Source organism: Macaca nemestrina, chromosome 2 (assembly GCF_043159975.1).
Source record: "Macaca nemestrina isolate mMacNem1 chromosome 2, mMacNem.hap1, whole genome shotgun sequence".
In the NCBI taxonomy this organism is placed as follows: domain Eukaryota; kingdom Metazoa; phylum Chordata; class Mammalia; order Primates; family Cercopithecidae; genus Macaca; species Macaca nemestrina.
The window spans coordinates 3,820,698-3,839,317 of NC_092126.1; the positions used below are offsets into that span (position 1 = coordinate 3,820,698).

Here is an 18,620-nt window from a genome sequence, read left to right on the forward strand (position 1 = left end):
TTCCTTATGGAGAAATGTATTTCAAGTACATTTGGAGCAAGAATTGGTTTTTAAATGAATTTTGTCCTTTGAAAGATAGTGCTGCCTACATGTCATTCGTTGATTTGTTGGTGAGGCTTTTTCATGTAAAGTCACCCCATGCTTGACTTTCTGGGGAAAATGAAAAATACTAATCTTGATTAAGTAAAGATGATTTTTTCCTGGTTTTGAAAGACAGTATTCTGGTAAGTAGATACATAATGCCCATAAAAGTGTTGTGTAAACTAAATATTCCCGTACAGATGTCACTATTATGGTTGTTATAGTACCTAAATACATTGATTGTGGGGGGGGGGATGTGTGTGTGTGTGTATGTGTATGTGTTTTAAATCCTGAATAGTGGCATACAGGACGATTATAAGAGGTTAGAAAGTTAACATTTTTCTGATGGTTGTACCATGAATAAGGTAATTAACTTCTTCAATAGTAACTTATATTAGTGTATTTTTGAAATATTTGTTCGATGTAAATGTTATGGGCTTTGTATTGTCTGTGCTGAGTTAGCATGGGTGGGTTTCAGATTAGACAAAGGACTCAAGTAGAAAAACCCAAATTCGTGTAACTTAAAGTTGACCCAAGTACCTATGAGTTACAGTTATAGATTTGCAGGATTGTACTTTTTGTACAGAATAACTTCCTAGTGATTTTGTGCTTCTTTGTGGTTGGATTTTCAAATCAGAATCTGGAAGAGTGAAATATGAGTCATTCCGTAGTGTAGATCATGAGGAAAACTAATTTTGCTTTGTTTCGAATTGTAGAGTAATTCTGAAGTGAACCATACAGAAGTAATGAAAAAAATTATTTTTGGATTTGCTATTAATAAGAAAAAACAAACTTTTCTGAGGTTTATATGTATCTCTTTAACACACTGAAGACTTGGAAGTATAACCTCTGGAAAATTTTCTTCTACTCTTCTTTTTTTCTTCTCTACTCTTCCCTATTCCTATACTATTCCCTAGCCTCCCCTTTTTCTCATCCTCTCTTTTCCTCTCCACTGTGCTGCATCAGCATCTTTCTATGCGGAATGTTACTTTTTGTTGTATTATGCAACTACAGTGTAATCTTTTCAAATACTTTCATTAGTAATTTAAACTCAACATAGTCTTAGCAACAGTGCACATTACTTAGCTGAAATGGTCACAGTCTGAGCAGTGTGGCCAGTTTGAAGCATGAATGTACAGTGAGCACTGCATCACAGCAGTCACTCGCCGGCAGCAGCTGTAAGGTTTCATCTCAGCAGTGTCTTGATTTCAGCTATATGGTAAAATGAGAATTCATGAATGTTTAAATTTCAAAGACCATCTTTAAATTGATGACTGAAATGTCAGCAGTTACTTGAGATTTTCATTAATAGCATTACAGTTTCAAATGAATAGTTGTTAATTTGCATTATAATGGAATACATACATAAATTTACATATTACTCAACAAAACCCTTTACCTTAACTCTGAACTTAAAAGTATAATTTTTAGTTTGGGGGAATTAGGCTCATTTATCCATTTGGTTTGTTTACACAAGCTGTTAATGAAACTCTTGATTTGTCAGTTCCTGTTATATTAAATACCCATGTCACACAATTTCTTTTCTGCTTATTTTAACATACTCCGATTTCCAGCTGCTTAGGAGGCCAAGGTGGGAGGATCCTTGAGCCCAGGTGTTGGAGACCAGCCTGGCAAGCTGAAGAGACCTCATCTTCATGGGGGAATTGGGGGAATTAATTAGGCCCGCAGCCCCTTCCTGCTCAAGGGAACATCCCTTGAGCTCAGGAGTCGAGGTGGTGGTCAGCTGTAACGGTGCCACTGTCTTCCAACCTGGGTGACAGAGTGAGACCCCATCTCTTAAAACCCAAAAAACTCTTTTATTTGTTCTAGTGTGTTTGCTTTAAATATGTACTATCACCCCCTAAAGGAAAGAAAGCACAAAACTTTTATACTCTACTTCATAAGTCTAAAGATGCAGAGGAATTGGAAGAAACTGTTAATGGTACCCTCTGCCTTGCAATATGAGATGATGTTAACAATTTGGTGTATATCTTACACCTTTCTCTTTGGTCTTTTAAAAACACATATCCACAGAGTTATTTGGTTGCTATAAAAATAGTGTATTAGACATACTCCTTTTTTCCTGTTTTTATATATTATGTAGATCTATCTTGGTCTCTACACATAGATTTAACTCAGTCTCCTTAATTCCATAAATTATTCATCTGTTCTTCTATTCATGGACGTTCAGGTAGGTTCTAGGTTTTTTCCACCTGCTGCAAACAGTGTGCAGTATTTATGTTTTGTACCTATGTACCTATATATATGTCATAGATTTTAAAAACTGGGATTGTTGGATCAAAGTATATAGGTTTTAAATTTAAATATCTTCTGAGATCAGATGAGACTGGCACGTTCAGAGTGATACGGCCGTAGACAAAATTTAAATGTCTTGTCAATTGGTTTTTTAAAAAGATAGTACAGATTCACTCCTAAGACCAATATATAAGGTTGCTCCTTGTCAGGTTTTTTTTTTCCCCCCACCGGTTTAATGGGCAAATAATGTCTTACAACTTAATTTTGCACTTTAAATACATTGTCTTGTTCTGTAATAGGTTCATTTGCTCTTTGTTACTGTTTTCTCCCTTGCTTTACAACTTTGTAAGATCCCTAAATTCTAATTTTTTTAGACTAGAATGTAAAGGGAGTGTTAATATAGCTGCCTCTGTCCTCCCCATTATCATTTGTTTTGTGTTTTCTTGCGTATCTTAATTTTTTGTTGAGACATGTGAATGCAGGGCATCTTTTACAAAGGCAATTCCTGCTTTCCATGCCACGATCTCCGTTGGTACTAAAATAAAAAAATTCTCATTAAAATTTCAACTTTCATTTTAGATTCAGGGAATACCTGTGCAGGTTTGTTACATGGATGATATTGTGCGATGCCAAGGTTTGGGGTATCATTAATCCCATCAACCAGGTAGTAAGCAGAGTACCCAATAGGCACCCTAGCCCCACCCCTTCCTTCATCTAGTCGTCACCAGTGTCCATTCTTCCCCATCTTTATGTCCATGTATATGCAATGTTTAGATCCCACTTATAAGTGAGAACATGTAGTATTTGGTTTTGTGTTTCTGCATTAATTCGAATGCTTAAGATAATGGCCTCCAGCTGCATCCATGTTGCTGCAAAGGACATAATTTTATTTTTTTTATGGCTGCATAGTATTCCATAGTGTATATGTGCCACATTTTCTTTAGGCAATTCACTGTTGATGAACACCTAGGTTGATTCCATGTTTTTGCTATTGTGAATAGTGCTGTGATGAACATATGAGTGCATGTGTCTTTTGTAGAACGATTTATTTTCCTTTGGATATATACCTAGTAATGGGATTGCTGTGTCGAATAGTAGTTATATTTTTAGTTCTTTGAGATAATTTCTCATCTTTAATCATTCTTGATCACTTCGGATAACTGCAACAGTTCTGTTTATTAAGTCTTGTAACTCAGCCTTTTTTCCTTCCTAATGTTGGAACATCCCCTAGTGGTGAAAGAGTGTACCAGCAGGCCATATACAAAGGCTATGCTTGTGTAGCTCAAAACCTTTTTGGTTGATATTTATTGTAGAAATTATTCCACCTGCCTTGTTTTACTGAAGAAGTTGAGACCAGCGTGAAGGAACCTCCATCATAGTTCATAGTTCATGTTGAGTTAATTGTTATTTAAGGAAAAGTTAAGGTTGTGTGGTTTTTTTTGTTTTTTTTTGGTTTTTGTTGTTTTTTTTTTTTGGCTACTGTGCAACAAAACTTTTATTAACATTTTGAGCAGGTTCAGCTATCACTGAAACTGGTCATTTCTAAATTTAAATTGGGACAAATGGCTACGGTGCAGAGTTAATGCCGTTATTGGGCACTGCGAATAGGAGACTGAAGAACTGACAGCCATGCCTCAGGTGGAGTCCAGGTGCAGAGTTGACTCTGGATGTTGTAATCGGAAAGAGTGTGATCTTCCAGCTGGTTGCCGGCAGAAATGCGCCCCTTCATACTTTCTGGACCCTGAATCTTGGCCTTTACATTCTCAGTGGTTGCTGAGCTCCTCCTCCTCACTGGGCTCCTCCTCCAGGGTGATGGTCAGGGTCTTCACAAAGATTTGCATTTTGACCTGTTAGTGAATTCAGAGATACTGCAAATTGCGAGTCACCGCCACTGTTGCTCGACGAAGCCAGCCACTGAATCTAAAGTTGACCCTTGTTTTGTGCTCTTTTCATTTATTTTTGTTTGTTTTGGGGATGAAGTTGTAAATCCTGCTGTTATAATGTAGTAAAGAACCTGGCACAAGATGCACACTTAATTCTTAGGGGAATTAGTTTGATAAAAATAATTGAGGGCTGGGTGTGGTGGCTCACGCCTGTAATCCCAGCACTTTGGGAGGCCGAGGTGGGCAGATTGCTTGAGTCCAGGAGTTTGAGACCATCCTGGGCAACATAGTGAAATCCCATCTCTATAAAAACACAACAAATTGGCTGGGCATGATGGTACACACCTGTGGTCCCAGCTGCTCAGGAGGCTGAGGCAATGGGATTGCTTGAGCCCGGAAGGTGGAGTTGCAGTCAGCTAAGGCTGTGCCACTGCATTCCAGCCTGGGAGACAGAGCAAGATGCTGTCTCAAGTTTTTTTTGTTTTTGTTTTTTAATTTGCTGTTACTTAAACGCTGTATTATGGGCACATGCTTTTTCAGCTGGGCCAAAATGTAGAGGAGGTAGAACTAAATCTAATTAATAGAAATATACTTGTTAAAGGAGGCTTCAGAATGACAGCTTTCTCTTGTCTGGGGTAAGATACAGTCAAAGAGAATGGTCTGATAGAGCACCATGATGTATTTCAAAGGTTCCTGCAAGTTGAGACCCAGGGTTGGCCTTGCATTGTAGAATTAGAAGTTTAGGCGTATATTCAATCAACTATTCAGTTTTCCTTCTAGAAGGCATTCAAAAGGCACTGATGTCTCTTCCTCACTCCCACCCAGCCCAGAGGTAGCTATTGTCACCAATTTATTGATGTATTCGCCTTTTTGATTATCTCAGGGGTAGGTGCCAGTTTTCTCTCTAAGCCATTTTGCTTCTGCCAGTTTTGAATATTCAGTCTAGGACTTATCACTGTTTCCTATTGCCTGCTGCAGCATTTTTCATCATAGATAGTAGTAATGTTTTGAAATCTATCTAGCAATCATAAGAGTCTTATAATTCTTAACCTTGAATATGGAATTTTAAAGTTACAGACTTGAGAACAATTTAGGGGAAAGTATGAAAGTTTTAAGAACACAGTAGTAGCTTGAATAATTGAAATAGAAAATCTCTCAATGATGTAAGTGGACGTTTTGAGAATGCAAACTGTTTTATTACATTGCATATAAATGATATTTTGAATATTTTCTTATTTTATAAAGAGAGAGTAAAATGCATGTATCATTTGTCAGTCCAAAGGTAACTTCCCCCTTTTTGCCAAATACTATACAATTAGACAAAACTCTGTGGGATTTCTTTGAATAAAAGAGTTGATTTTGTTTTTTAAATAGTGTATATAAAGAAGTAATAAAGTACCTATCCTGGAATGAATGGTATAATGTAGGCTAAACTCTTCTTTGTATTGATCCTAGTATAGGTAATTAGGTTATCTTTCCTAATTATAACTTATTTTGTTATAGCTCTCACATTGTTTTGTAACATACAAAAAAGTATAATTATACAAAGACTCCACTTTACAAATGTAAATACAGTCTTGGTTTGGTGTATATTGGATACAATGGTCTTCCTTAAGCCTAAACACAGAAACAAAAGCATATTATAAGAGAAAGTCCAAGATGGGAAGTGATAAAGTGGGTATTGAGTAGAGCTTTGTTAAAATTTAGCTGGTATCCTTGTAAAATTTCCACGTATTCATTAAATTAGATTATGTCATTCTTATTTTTAGGAGCTGACTTGAAGTTTTAAGTTTTGCCCTCATAAAGAATTGTCACAATTTGGTTTTATAGTTGGATGATTCTGATTTTTGAAAAATTCTTTTTATATATATTTGTATAGGTATTAAAATTGAAATTGTTTAGTGAGTAGAGTTAGGGCTTTAAACGTATTGGGGCATATTTTATTTCAACAGCAAAAAGTAGAACTGATTTTGAACTGTACAAGGTTATCTTCTCAGTTGCTATAAATTTTACAAGTTTGAAAATAAAATAATATTTAGAATGCCAGCTGTGCTGTTTATATTTCAAGATCATTAAAGCACTCTTGGCTTGTGTGGTCTTTAAAGATGGGTTTATCAAATCTTTATTTAACATTGGTAGGTATGTTTAATTCTCAGAAAAAAGATCTAGGACTACAAAACAAAGCAGGATAATTCCTTCTCTCATTCAGCAGTACAAGGTGTCACAGAAGTCTCAGTGAAGTTTTAATTTTTAAAACTCCAGAATTATATATGTTATAAACTTAAACACCATTGAGAAAGTCAGTTACTTGAATTTCTTTTATACTTACTTATTTTTGTGATTTTTTTTTTTTTTTTGAGACAGAGTCTCACTCTGTTCCCCAGGCTGGAGTGCAGTGGTGTGATCTCTGCTCATTGCAACCCTCCGCCTCCCAGGTTCAAGCAGTTCTTTTGCCTCAGCCTCCCTAAGAACTAGGATTACAGATGTGCACCACCACACCTGGCTGATTTTTTTATTTTTAGTAGACATGGGTTTCACTATGTTGACCAGACTGGTCTTGAACTTCTGGCCTCATGTGATCCTCCTGCCTTGGCCTCTCAAAGTGCTGGGATTATAGGCGTGAGCCACTGCACCCAGCTGTGAATTTTGAATAATGCATTTTTTTGGTGTGTGTGTGTGTGTGATGGAGTCTTGCTCTGTCATGCTGGCTGGAGTGCAGTGGTGCAGCCTTGGCTCACTGCAACCTCCACCTTCCAGGTTCAAACAGTTCTCCTGCCTCAGCCTCCTGAGCTACCTTGCCTGGCTCATTTTTGTATTTTTAGTAGAGATGGGGTTTCACCACGTTGGCCACGCTGGTCTCAAACTCCTGACCTCAGGCATTCCGCCCGCCTGGGTGAATAATGCGTTTTTAATTTTAGTTTTTTACTTCAGTACTGCTGAAGATGGCAAATACTGACTGAAGGAAAAAATTAAGTTAAAAATGTGTTACTCAGAATTGCTTTGCTTGAACTTTTACTTGATTACAGGTCATTCTTTAAATCACTTTGTGAAATTACCTACTTTGGAATTGTAAGCACATACATAGACTATCCTTAAAAAAATTCAACACTGTCCCCCCTCACTATTATAATATTGTTACAGCTCATGAGAAACTCAGGTTTGAAGTGAAGATGTCTTTGAGGTTTGGAGATTTCTGTGTCTGAAAACAACTCATCTTGTTCTAAGGAAAGAAATCTGACTAACTTTTGGCATAGTATAGGATAAATATTATACTTTAATTGTTTGTAGTAATTACATAATGTGAAAAAATAAGTAAACTTTCAAAAATTAACGTATTTAATTTAGTGAGATTTTTTTCCAGTAGCTTCACTTTGTCCCATACTGCTTTTTTTTTTTTTTTTAAGACTCGCACAGCAAATCAAGTTGATTATAAATTCAAGGAAGGGTTTGGTTAAGCACAATAGCCTATAAGCTCCTTGCTATTCAGATAACATCAAGACTCAGGCATGCACTGTGGAATGGGAACTTCGGTGAGCTAACTAGCTAGGATTCATTCAAATAATAGGAGCTCTACCCGTGACAGATGGCAGAAGGGCACATCTTCTGAAAACTTACTAAAAATTGGTGAATTACAGAATTCTAAATTTTAATATCTTCATCATTCTGAAAGCAGTTCAAACAGAACCAAAACAGAAATATTTGGCATAAAATTGTAAATTTTTGTGCTTAGTTTTATTTTTATTCTTAAGAGCCAGCTTCTGAAAGCCGCCTAATGTCAGGAATTGGGAAGAGTGATGACACAGTGCTATTGGTGAGAAAATCCTTCAGTTTTTTTTCTCTGACGTAGAATTTGACTTGATTAAAACCATGGCTCCAGCAGTCCGCAGAAGTTATACTTCTGTAAGTTTATCAGTTTGGGTTTATCAGTTTGGTATTCATGCTTCAAATGTCTAATTAGATATATAGTAGAATTGTATTTAATATATATTTTTATCTTGATAAGCAGTGTATTTTAAATATGTTTATGTGGTTTTTTTTTTTATCCTCTTGGAGTCATTGAAATAATCAGGGCTTTTACTTATGTACATTTAAAATTTAAATATGTTTATAACATACATATGTTATAAATGTAAGAGCTGTTGGAATTGGCACATTGGAGTTGACTAAAAGTTTATGTGAAAAGTGAATTCTTGGGTAATTTCCTTTGAAGTATATAATGTACTCAAAGTGAATATATTAATTGGGGGTTTTTAGAGCAACTTTTTATTTGAATTATTTATTTTTAGCACTTTGGTAAAATTTGCTAAGACTTAATTTGCTTTAAAAACCAACTACATTTTAGAGAAATTACACTCATAAAAAGAGTAATGGTGTAATATGGTTAAAAAATTGTATTTTTAAAAGTATGAAAATAGGTTGCTATAGGCAGTGAACTATCAATAATAAGCCCATTTAAAACTAATTGGAATAGTTCTTTCTGTGGTCTAACCGTAGAAGATGAAGTGAAAAATATAATTATGCTGAACTAAGGTGAACGAACTCTTTCTATAGATATTTGGAGAAAACATTTTAAATTTAAGTGCATGGGCTTAGTGAAAACGTTGGATTTTAACAGCAGTTCCTTTCTAAAGTTATAAAATATGCTTATTCATCTATTTATGCGTACATTCTACATTGAAAAATTTGGATTTACAGGAGTGGGAAGTCTATAGGTTTGTGGGAAATTGATAGACAAGGGTGGAGAAGAGTAAGATTCAAAAACCGACAGAAGTTTGGTGAATTGAGTTTATGGTTAATACCTGGTACACAGTAGACTGAGTCAGTGGACTTTGGACCCCTAGAGGCAGAGTCCTCAATATTTGTGGCCCTCTCTGCCAGAAATAAATGTCTTCTGAAAATTTTCTTCTATCTAAAAGCTTCAGATGGGTGGATATTAATTTTTAAATTTTTAATTTTTTTAGCAATGGAGTCTCACTGTTCTGCCCAGGCTGGACTCAAACTCTTGGGCTCAAGTGGTTCTCTCATTTCAGCCTCCTGAGTAGTTGAGACTATAGGCATACACCACTGCACCCAGCTGTTTAATTTATTTTTTGAAAAGCTTTTCTATTATCAACAATTTCTACACATTAAAAAGTAGAAAGACTAGTATAATGGACTCCCATGTACCCATTCACTCAGCTTTTAACTTAGCTTTAGCAGTTATCAAACTCATGGCCATCCCCTGGTCAATAAAGATGGGTTTTTTAATTTAACAATTTTTAATTTTGAAGTAACTTTAAACCTACAAAAAAGTTGGTGTATCAGTGTCAGGTTGCTTCTTAAGTTCCTTGATTAGCCTTCTGATACTTGCATAGTCTGTTGTGGTATATCTGCTTATTACTGATATTGGTAATTTGCACCTCTCCCTCCCCATTTTCTTTCATTTTGATGAGTCTAGGTAGCAGTTAACAATGTTACGGATTTCAGAGAACCAGCCTTTTTGGTTTCAGTGACATTTCCTCTATCTTTCTGTTTTTTTATTTTATTTACTTTTTTCTCTGAATTTTATTTCCCTATAGCAGTTATTCTGGGAGTAATTTGCTATTCTTTCTCTGCTTTTCTTAAGGTGGAAGCTGAGGTCATGACCTTTCTTCTCTCAGAGACTGGAATTTAGTGCTGTAAATTTTTTTCTAAGTACTGTTTTTGTGGCATCTTACACATTTCAGTATATCATTTTTATTCAGTTCAGAATACTTTGTATTTTCCACTTTGACGACTTTGACCCATTGGTGTTTTAAAAGTTTGTAATTTTTTTTTTTGAGACGGAGCGTCACTCTGTTGCCCAGGCTGGAGTGCAGTGGCGCGATCTTGGCTCACTGCAGCCTCCGCCTCTGGGATTCAGGCAATTCTTCTGCCTCACCCTCCCGAGTACCTGGGACTACAGGCGTGCACCACTATGCCTGGCTAGTTGTTTTTTTGTTGTTGTTGTATTTTTAGTAGAGATGAGGTTTCACCATGTTGGCCAGGCTGGTCTCGAACTTTTGGCCTCAGGTGATCTGCCTGCCCCAGCCTCCCAAAGAGATGGGATGACGGATGTGAGCCTGCGCCTAGCCTTATTTACTTGAAAACAGTTGTATTATTTCAGGTCTTAGGTTTACGCTTTGTTAGGCAGTACCAGAGCAGTTTTTGTTTGAGGCAAAATTTATCCCACTAACTAAAGCAAAAATCTGAATACCCTTCCTGATTCCTTGTGGCTAATGGGGTTTTCCACTGTGGTTGGTAAAAATGGATATGATTCCCAGCCTTTTGTGAGCCCTGGTGGTTTAATCCCTGAATCATTTTGGGCAGTTCTCTCCCTGGCCTTCGGTAGTTTCTTCACACACAAGTGCTGAGCGGTGCGCAGCTGAAGGCTTGAGGGAGTCCGTCTTGCAGATCAGTTGTCTTCCTAGTGGGCCAGACTCTCTTCTGGTGATCTCATCAGCAAACCTCATTGCTTTGGTGCTGCCCAGACTTCCGGTTTCATCTCCCAGACTCAGAGAAACTGCTGGGCTCCCTCGGAGCGACCTGTCCTCCCTCTTTGTGTGACCCGTGAAGTGTTTTCCGTCAGTAAAGTAGGACGGTTGTAGGGTTTGCCTAGTTTGTTTTTTGATGTCTCAGTTATCAGTTTTCTTCATTGCCTGATGTACAATTCCTCGAAAACGATGACATGATTTGTTGTTGCTTTAGGGCAGGAGGGCAAGGATGATCCCTTTTGTTTCAACTTGGTTGGAAGCAGAAGTCTCCATATGAGAATGCGAAGTAAGCCCTTCCCTGAGGAAGCAATTTTAGGTGGTGGTGATTGGAACTGGAGATCAGAATTGGTTATCAAAAACGACCCCATGGGATGTGGTGGCTCATTCCTACAATCTCAGCATTTTGGGAGGCTGAGGTGGGAGGATTGCCTGAGCCCAGGAGTTCTAAACCAGCCTGAGCAACATAGTGAGACCCTGTCTCTATTTAAAGAAAACAAACAAACCCAAACCCAAACTGACCCTGGTGACTGCTGAGTGATGACTACAAGATTCACTTTTGAGCCTTAAGAAGAATCACAGACTAAAGGTTAACCTCAGACTAGTATTGTTTAGCCGGGACAGTGTCACAGCAAAAGGTCTTTGGTTTATCCTTTGATAGTAGGCCTGTACGGTATTATTAGTTTACACATTCAGGTGATGATGGCTGATCTTCTCTACAGGGAAAGAGGCTGGGCTTACTCTCACCATAGTCTCTAGTAGCAGGCGCAGCCCTTGAGAATAACTGACACCCAAAAGTGTTTGATTTTATGGAACATTATTATGGTAGACTAACTCTGGTAATATGCTCTAGGACCATTACACTGCCCTAGGTGGAGAAGACCTTGTTACCATGCCCAAAAGATTTCGTATGGTCATACGGCTTGTTTAGAGGAAGTTGGACCCGATAGTGTGTAAGGTCTCTCCTTTTCCACAGTGGCACCGAGTTCATTATCTTGCTGGTTATTTATTATTGTACCAATGTTTATGTATTCACATATTTGATAAGAATGTCATAGTTAGGAGTGAAATTATTAAAACGACATAAGTAACTGTATAGACAGACCCGTCTCTTTTTTGAGATGAAGTCTTTCTCTGTGGCCCAGGCTGGAGTACAGTGATGTGATCTCAGCTCACTACAACCTCTGCCTCCTGGGTTCAAGCAATTCTCCCGCCTCAGCTTCCTGAGTAGCTGGGATTACAGGCACCCACCATTATGCCCGGCTAATTTTTGTATTTTTGTAAAGATGTGGTTTTTCACCATGTTGGCCGTTCTGGTCTTGAACTCCTGACCTCAGGTGATCTGCCTGCCTTGGCCTCCCAGAGTGCTGGGATTACAGGCGTGAGCCACCAAGCTCAGCAGCTAGACCCCTCTTTTTGGTTACTTTACGATAGAACATCAGGAAGTTTCAACAATGTTATGTATGGGGTTACTTTAAAATTCTGCATTTGGTTTTTACTTGGCTGTTAATTTATATCATCTTAAAATAAATAGGTATTGTTACTTAGTGCACATTTTTAAAATCAGGTCATTGGCCGGGTGCGGTGGCTCAAGCCTGTAATCACAGCACTTTGGCAGGCTGAGACGGGCGGATCACGAGGTCAGGAGATCAAGACCATCCTGGCGAACATGGTGAAACCCTGTCTCTACTAAACAATACAAAAAACTAGCCGGGCGAGGTGGCGGGCGCCTGTAGTCCCAGCTACTCGGGAGGCTGAGGCAGGAGAATGGCGTGAACCCGGGAGGCGGAGCTTGCAGTGAGCTGAGATCCGGCCACCGCACTCCAGCCTGGGCGACAGAGCGAGACTCTGTCTCAAAAAAAAAAAAAAATCAGGTCATTTATTCAGTAAGCATTTTTGAGTGCGTACCGTGTGTCAAGCCTGCTGTGCACTGGGTAGATGAGTAGAGTATGGGATCTGAAACGAAGGCATTAATATTCCCATCGTGAGATCAGCCTCATCTAAAGCAGTGGTTATCAAACTCGGGGGGCTGAAACCCATTTGCCTTCTTGAAAATTTTTGTGGATGCTAAAGAGCTTTTATTTATGTGGACTATAGCTATTGATACCATATATGAATTAAAACTGATATTTTAAGTATTTATTAAAAAAATAAAATAATTACATTTTAAGTAACATTTTTAGAAGATATTTTCTGAAAAAACAAAAAGTTAGAAAACTGGCATGGTTTTACATCTTGCAAATTTCTTTAATGTGTAGCTGAATGTTTAATATTTGAAATACAAAAAAAAAAAAAAAAAGAAAAAATATGTCAGTGGGCTCAATGAATTTTTTCCCTGGACAAACTTTCTAGGTAGTCAGAAGCAATCAGAAGGTTGCCCGGTGGACTTGGAATTGAATGCTGGAGTCAGCCGAGTGCTCTCCAGTAGGAGTAACCTGCCATAGCGATTGGCTCTTGGCCAGGGATTGCCATTTATGTAATTGGTGCTCAGTCAATATTTATTGGATGATTAATAATCTCTGAGAAGTTTTTGGGTTGGTTTCACTGCTAGTGTTGTAGCTCTTTACTATGCTACAGGGCATAAATTTGAGTTGTGTGAAGTACTTTTAGCTCAAGATGCTTAAACTAGACTACTTCTGAATCTGTGGAATGAAAAAGGAAGACTCTGTTAGTAGTTCCTCTCAGAATATAAATTGTTCTGTATCAAAGTTGTTGCTAGTCTGAACGAATTAATGAAATATGCCATGTTTTGTGGTAGTTAAGTAATGCAGGTTGAAGCACTGATATCCCATTGAAAATGTCATTAGAACCAGCTAGCACTTTAGAAACTACTTATGTGTCATCTAAAGTTTGATACATCCCATGAGCAAGTGATGAATACATCACTGCTTTGGAAGAATTCATATTTAAACAAAATTTTATTAAATATTAAAAGAACACTTCAATGGTATAAAACAGCGGTCCCCAACCTTTTTGGCACCAGGGACTGGTTTCATGGAAGACAGTTACGGGTGGGGAGGGATGGTTTCGGGATGAAACTGTTCCGTCTCAGATCCTGAGGCATTAGATTCTCATAAGGAGCGTGCACCCTAGATCCCTTGCCATGCGTGGTTCACAGTAGGGTTCGTACTCCTATGAGAATCTAATGCCGCTGTTGATCTGATGGCAGGTAGAGCTGGGGCAGTAATGCTTGCCTGCCTGTCACTCACCTCCTACTGTGTGGCCCTGTTCCTAACAGGTCCGTGACCAAGGGGTTAGGGACCCCTTGTATAATAGACGATTGATGGAATGAAGTTGTATCGTCTGCTGAGATATAAAATAATTCACTAACATTTGTTCCCTTTTTTCCCTCAGTGATCTTCCATTGTTTTGAAGCACAAGACCTTTAAACCACTGTAGGTATGGACAAGGAGGAAAGGAAGATCATCAATCAGGGTCAAGAAGATGAAATGGTAACCAGCTGTTCTCATTTACTTGTGAAGTATGAAGACTTTCTCTCTGCAATTTATTATTTTAGGGACTAGAAAAAGACAATTAACAGTAGCAGCAGCAGCTAACTCAGTGGGCTTCTTTCTTCATCCTGTGCTTTTGAATTGGGATTGTGTAGTATGTCTGTTAGTTGCTTTTAGTATAATTTTTTTTTTACTTGTGGTCTGTTAAAACTTAGAAGTATGTTTTTGCATTTGGTGATTTAAGAGGTAACATTGGCTAATATAATCCTAAATAAAAGATTTAAGTATAATACCAAATAAAGATTTCTCATTTTGACTTACAAAAATTTTCTAAAATCAGCTTTCTCTACTTTTTGTTGGTGGGAGCCAGAAAGATGTCAGGTAAAGTATAAGATGTCCTGTTAAATGTAAAAATCATATAATCAAGGGAGAAATTTTTAGCATAAATATGTCCAAATGTTGCATGGGACAGACAAAAGGATTATTATTTATTTGAAATTTTAATTTACGTGGGCCCCCTGCATTTTCATTTGTTAAATCTGGCAATGCTTGTTGGGGGAGCTAACCTGAAACTATGAGACAATTTGTCAGTGGATCAAATTGATCATTTGCAGTGGTATTGGGACAATTAGTAAATCATTTGGGAAACAGTAAATTAAAATCTATTCATCCAGATGTACTGTGATACTCTCAATTATATCGTGCAACAGAAATAACATGTTAGTGGAAAACTAGTGAAATCCTAAAACAGAGTTTAGTTAATAGTAATACAGCAGTGTTAATCTATTGATTTTTAACAAATGTACCAGGAAATGTTAACATTAGTGGAAACTGCACAAAGGATGTCAGGAACTTCATAATGTTTTTGCAACTTTTCTATAAATCTAAAATTTATCTCAAAATCAAATGTTAATTTAAAAAAAAAAAGCCCACCTCATAACAAGATAAATTCAAGAAGAATTAAAAAGATATGTAAAAATGAAATTGCAAACATTCTAGGAAAGTGTACCAAATATGAATTTACTATATCAGTGGAAAAGAATGTATTAGGCATAAATTAAATATAAAAACAAAGTGTAAATACCAACAAATTTACTTAAAATATTACAGTAAACTGGTCAGAAACAAAATTTAAAGGTAAATTATGGATTGGGAAAATACAGTTTATGTGACAAGACGATAATACCTATCTGGGAAACAAAGAACTTTGGAATGTATTTATCTGCCATATCGTTTGATAATTAATCATGTGATTGCTGTGTCCATACAGGAGATTTATGGTTACAATTTGAGTCGCTGGAAGCTTGCCATAGTTTCTTTAGGAGTGATTTGCACTGGTGGGTTTCTCCTCCTCCTCCTCTATTGGATGCCTGAGTGGCGGGTGAAAGCGACCTGTGTCAGAGCTGCAATGAAAGACTGTGACGTAGTGCTGCTGAGGACTACTGTAAGTTTATGTGTTTGCTTGTAGCTGGTTGTTTAAGGAGTCAAACAATGTCTCTTTGTATACTTTATTCAGAATAATAGATGAAGGGAACATCGCTGCCTGGATAAAATGAGGAATGCTAATGCTAGTATTTCTAGAGGATTTGTATTTGAATTAACTATTATTATAGTGAGTAGAGTTTAAAGGAATCTTAAAGGTGATCAAATTCACCCCCTTCCTTTCATATCTCTTATTGCCCTGAGAGATTAGATACTTGTCTGTTAAGGCTACTGGTCCATTAGGTCTGTAGTTCAATCTCAGTCACTAGGCCAGCTGCCTGTCTGCTGTGTGATGCTGATACATCTCAGCCTTTTTTCTTTTTTAAAAATCCTAACTGGAAGCATATTTTAAGAGGTTTTAAATCTAGTCTAAATATATAGGCTAATTAAGGAATTATTCGTGTTATTTTATGAAGTATTGATGTACTTGTCGGTAAAATACGTCATAAAAACCATGAGCAATGGAAAGTACTTTATATTTGAATTTAAGCATCCTCATGAAATGGTTTAATATTTAGTGAGTAGGAATGATGTTTCCTCAATTAGAGATGAGGAAATAATGTCTTGTGAAGAATGGAAATTAAATGAAAATACAGGCAGTTTTATATAAAATTGACTCCTTACCCTTATCCCTTTCTCTTTAAGGATGAATTCAAAATGTGGTTTTGTGCAAAAATTCGCGTTCTTTCTTTGGAAACTCACCCAGTTTCAAGTCCAAAATCTATGTCTAATAAGCTTTCAAATGGCCATGCAGTTTGTTTAACTGAGAATCCCACTGGAGAAAATAGGCACGGGATCAGTAAATATTCACAGGCTGAATCACAACAGGTATTGTGATCTTAACGTCAAAGTTTCTTTAAAAATCTGAATTGTTACATTTTATGCTATCATGTATATTCTATAATTTTGTGTTTGCAGTTAATGCTTGAGATAAATTTAAATGCATATAAAATATTACATATTACTATATATAATGCTATATATAATCCTATATATAGCTTTTAATAGAAGTAACAGATTACTTGTCACAAGTGATAGTATGCTTTTTGGTGTAACATTTATTTGTGTTCCACAGATTCGTTATTTCACCCATCATAGTGTAAAATATTTCTGGAATGATACCATTCACAATTTTGATTTCTTAAAGTAAGTATCTTCCTTTTGTTTGGATTACACTTTGAATATCCTGAAAACATTCTAGGTAGAAAAGAGTCCATTCTAGTACTCATAAAATTGCTGAGGTTTTAAATTTCTATTCACGTATTAACAGCACCTTGTTGCTGTTTGAAGGCTCATTAGCCATTTTAAAATAAGTCCCACCGCAGCTTGCACCATGGCAGCGTTTACGTGAAACTTGGAATCAGTATGATGCCAAAGTCTACTGAGTCTGAGTTCTTACCTGTTGCACCTCAAAGTGACTTTGAGTATACCTCATAGCCTGTATCTTAACTTAGAGTATCTGAATCATTACCTGTTTACTGACACTTGGAGCCTGTGGTACTTGAGGAGTAGAGTAATAGGCAAATAGAAATTAATTTTACTATGTAGATAAAGAATGGGGCAAGCTGTAGTAATTCCTTTATTTTTAATTGAGGATTCAAGTTATATAAGTACAAATTAAGATTCTATTTTATTGCTCTTAGAATGATTATTATAAATACTCATTAATATCGTTGCTTTAGAGTGCCAAAGGAATTCTTAATTTTAGCGGTAAAAAGAAAATCATGTTATGAACATCTAAAATATTCATACCTGTAAGTTTCTATTGGAAGTAAAAAATAAAATATTCATGCCTGGATTTTTTACTCAGATACACTAAAGAATTGGAACATTCTGGAATGGGCGTGGGCATTTTTACATGCCTAGTTCTAAAAACCATTCCTGATTAAGAACTATTGCCTTAAAGAAAATTGGGCCAGAAGCAGTGTCTCATGCCTGTAATTCTAGCACTTTAAGAGGCCAAGGTGGGTGGATCACCTGAGGTGAGAAGTTCAAGACCAGCCTGGCCAACATGGTGAAACCCCATCCCTACTAAAAATACAAAAAACAATTAGCCGGGCCTGGTGACGGATGGCTATAATCCCAAATATTTGGGAGGCTGAGGCAGGAGAGTCACTCAAACCCGGGGGGCCGGAGGTTGCAGTGAGCTGATACTGCACCACTCTGCTCCAGCCTGGGCAGAAGAGCAAAACTGCGTTTCAAAAAAACAAAGAAAATTGCCAATGGGCTGTCATTTTGTTTAAAAAAAAATTTTTTTTTTTTTTTTACTTGGCACTGGCCCTTGCTGCCTTCTGGAGAAGTCATCAAATTCAGTGGGAAGAAATGTCAAACATATTTACTGTGTGTCTTTTGCCAGCCATAGAAACTTAAAAATTTAAACTTATTCCACTGATTGCAGTGAATTATGAAGCTGAGCTTTCCAATGTGGAAAATGTGAAAAAGGGTTGAAATTAAGTATATGTAAGACTCTCTTTGCTTTAGAGTTTTATAGCTGGTATCTCAGTTAAAATAAGCATAATTAAGGCATGGGGTGGTGGCTCACGCCTGTGATCCCAGCACTTTGGGAGGCCGAGGCGAGTGGATCACCTGAGATCAAGAGATCGAGACCATTCTGGCCAACATGGTGAAACCGCTTCTCTACTAAAAATACAAAAATTAGCTGGGTGTGGTGGCATGTGCCTGTGGTCCTAGCTACTCAGGAGGCTGAGGCAGGAGAATCGCTTGAACCCAGGAGGCGGAGGTTGCAGTGAGCTGAGATCGTGCCACTGCACTCCAGCCTGGCGGCAAAGCAAGACTCCATCTCAAAAAAAAAAAAAAAGCATAATTAAGATATTTTGGGAAAAAGTAGATATGTTAGTTGAATCCCATTTGTAATTACTACAGATTTTAGGCATTGTCTGTGACTCGTAAATTCTGCACTTCAAACCAGGTATGCATTAGGGAAGGGTTTGAACTGATGCTTTTATGGAGATGGAAGA

General features: G+C 37.3%; 1 protein-coding gene across 9 annotated transcripts in view; it reads left to right on the forward strand.

Annotated features, from left to right (window-relative positions):
• The window catches only part of LOC105470986 (ATPase 13A3), a 91,933-nt gene that overhangs the window by 19,469 nt on the left and 53,844 nt on the right, over positions 1–18,620 (forward strand). For 7 of the 9 annotated variants that reach the window (XM_071090637.1, XM_071090636.1, XM_071090634.1 and 4 more), the window contains 4 exons: positions 14,063–14,160; positions 15,431–15,604; positions 16,288–16,470; positions 16,718–16,788. In XM_071090637.1, coding sequence (XP_070946738.1) covers positions 14,110–14,160; positions 15,431–15,604; positions 16,288–16,470; positions 16,718–16,788 — 479 coding nt within the window. In that variant the 5' untranslated portion in view covers positions 14,063–14,109. Of the gene's footprint in view, positions 1–7,652; positions 8,032–14,062; positions 14,190–15,430; positions 15,605–16,287; positions 16,471–16,717; positions 16,789–18,620 lie in introns of those variants that run through there. The other 2 variants (XM_071090638.1, XM_071090641.1) reach the window with 2 other exon arrangements.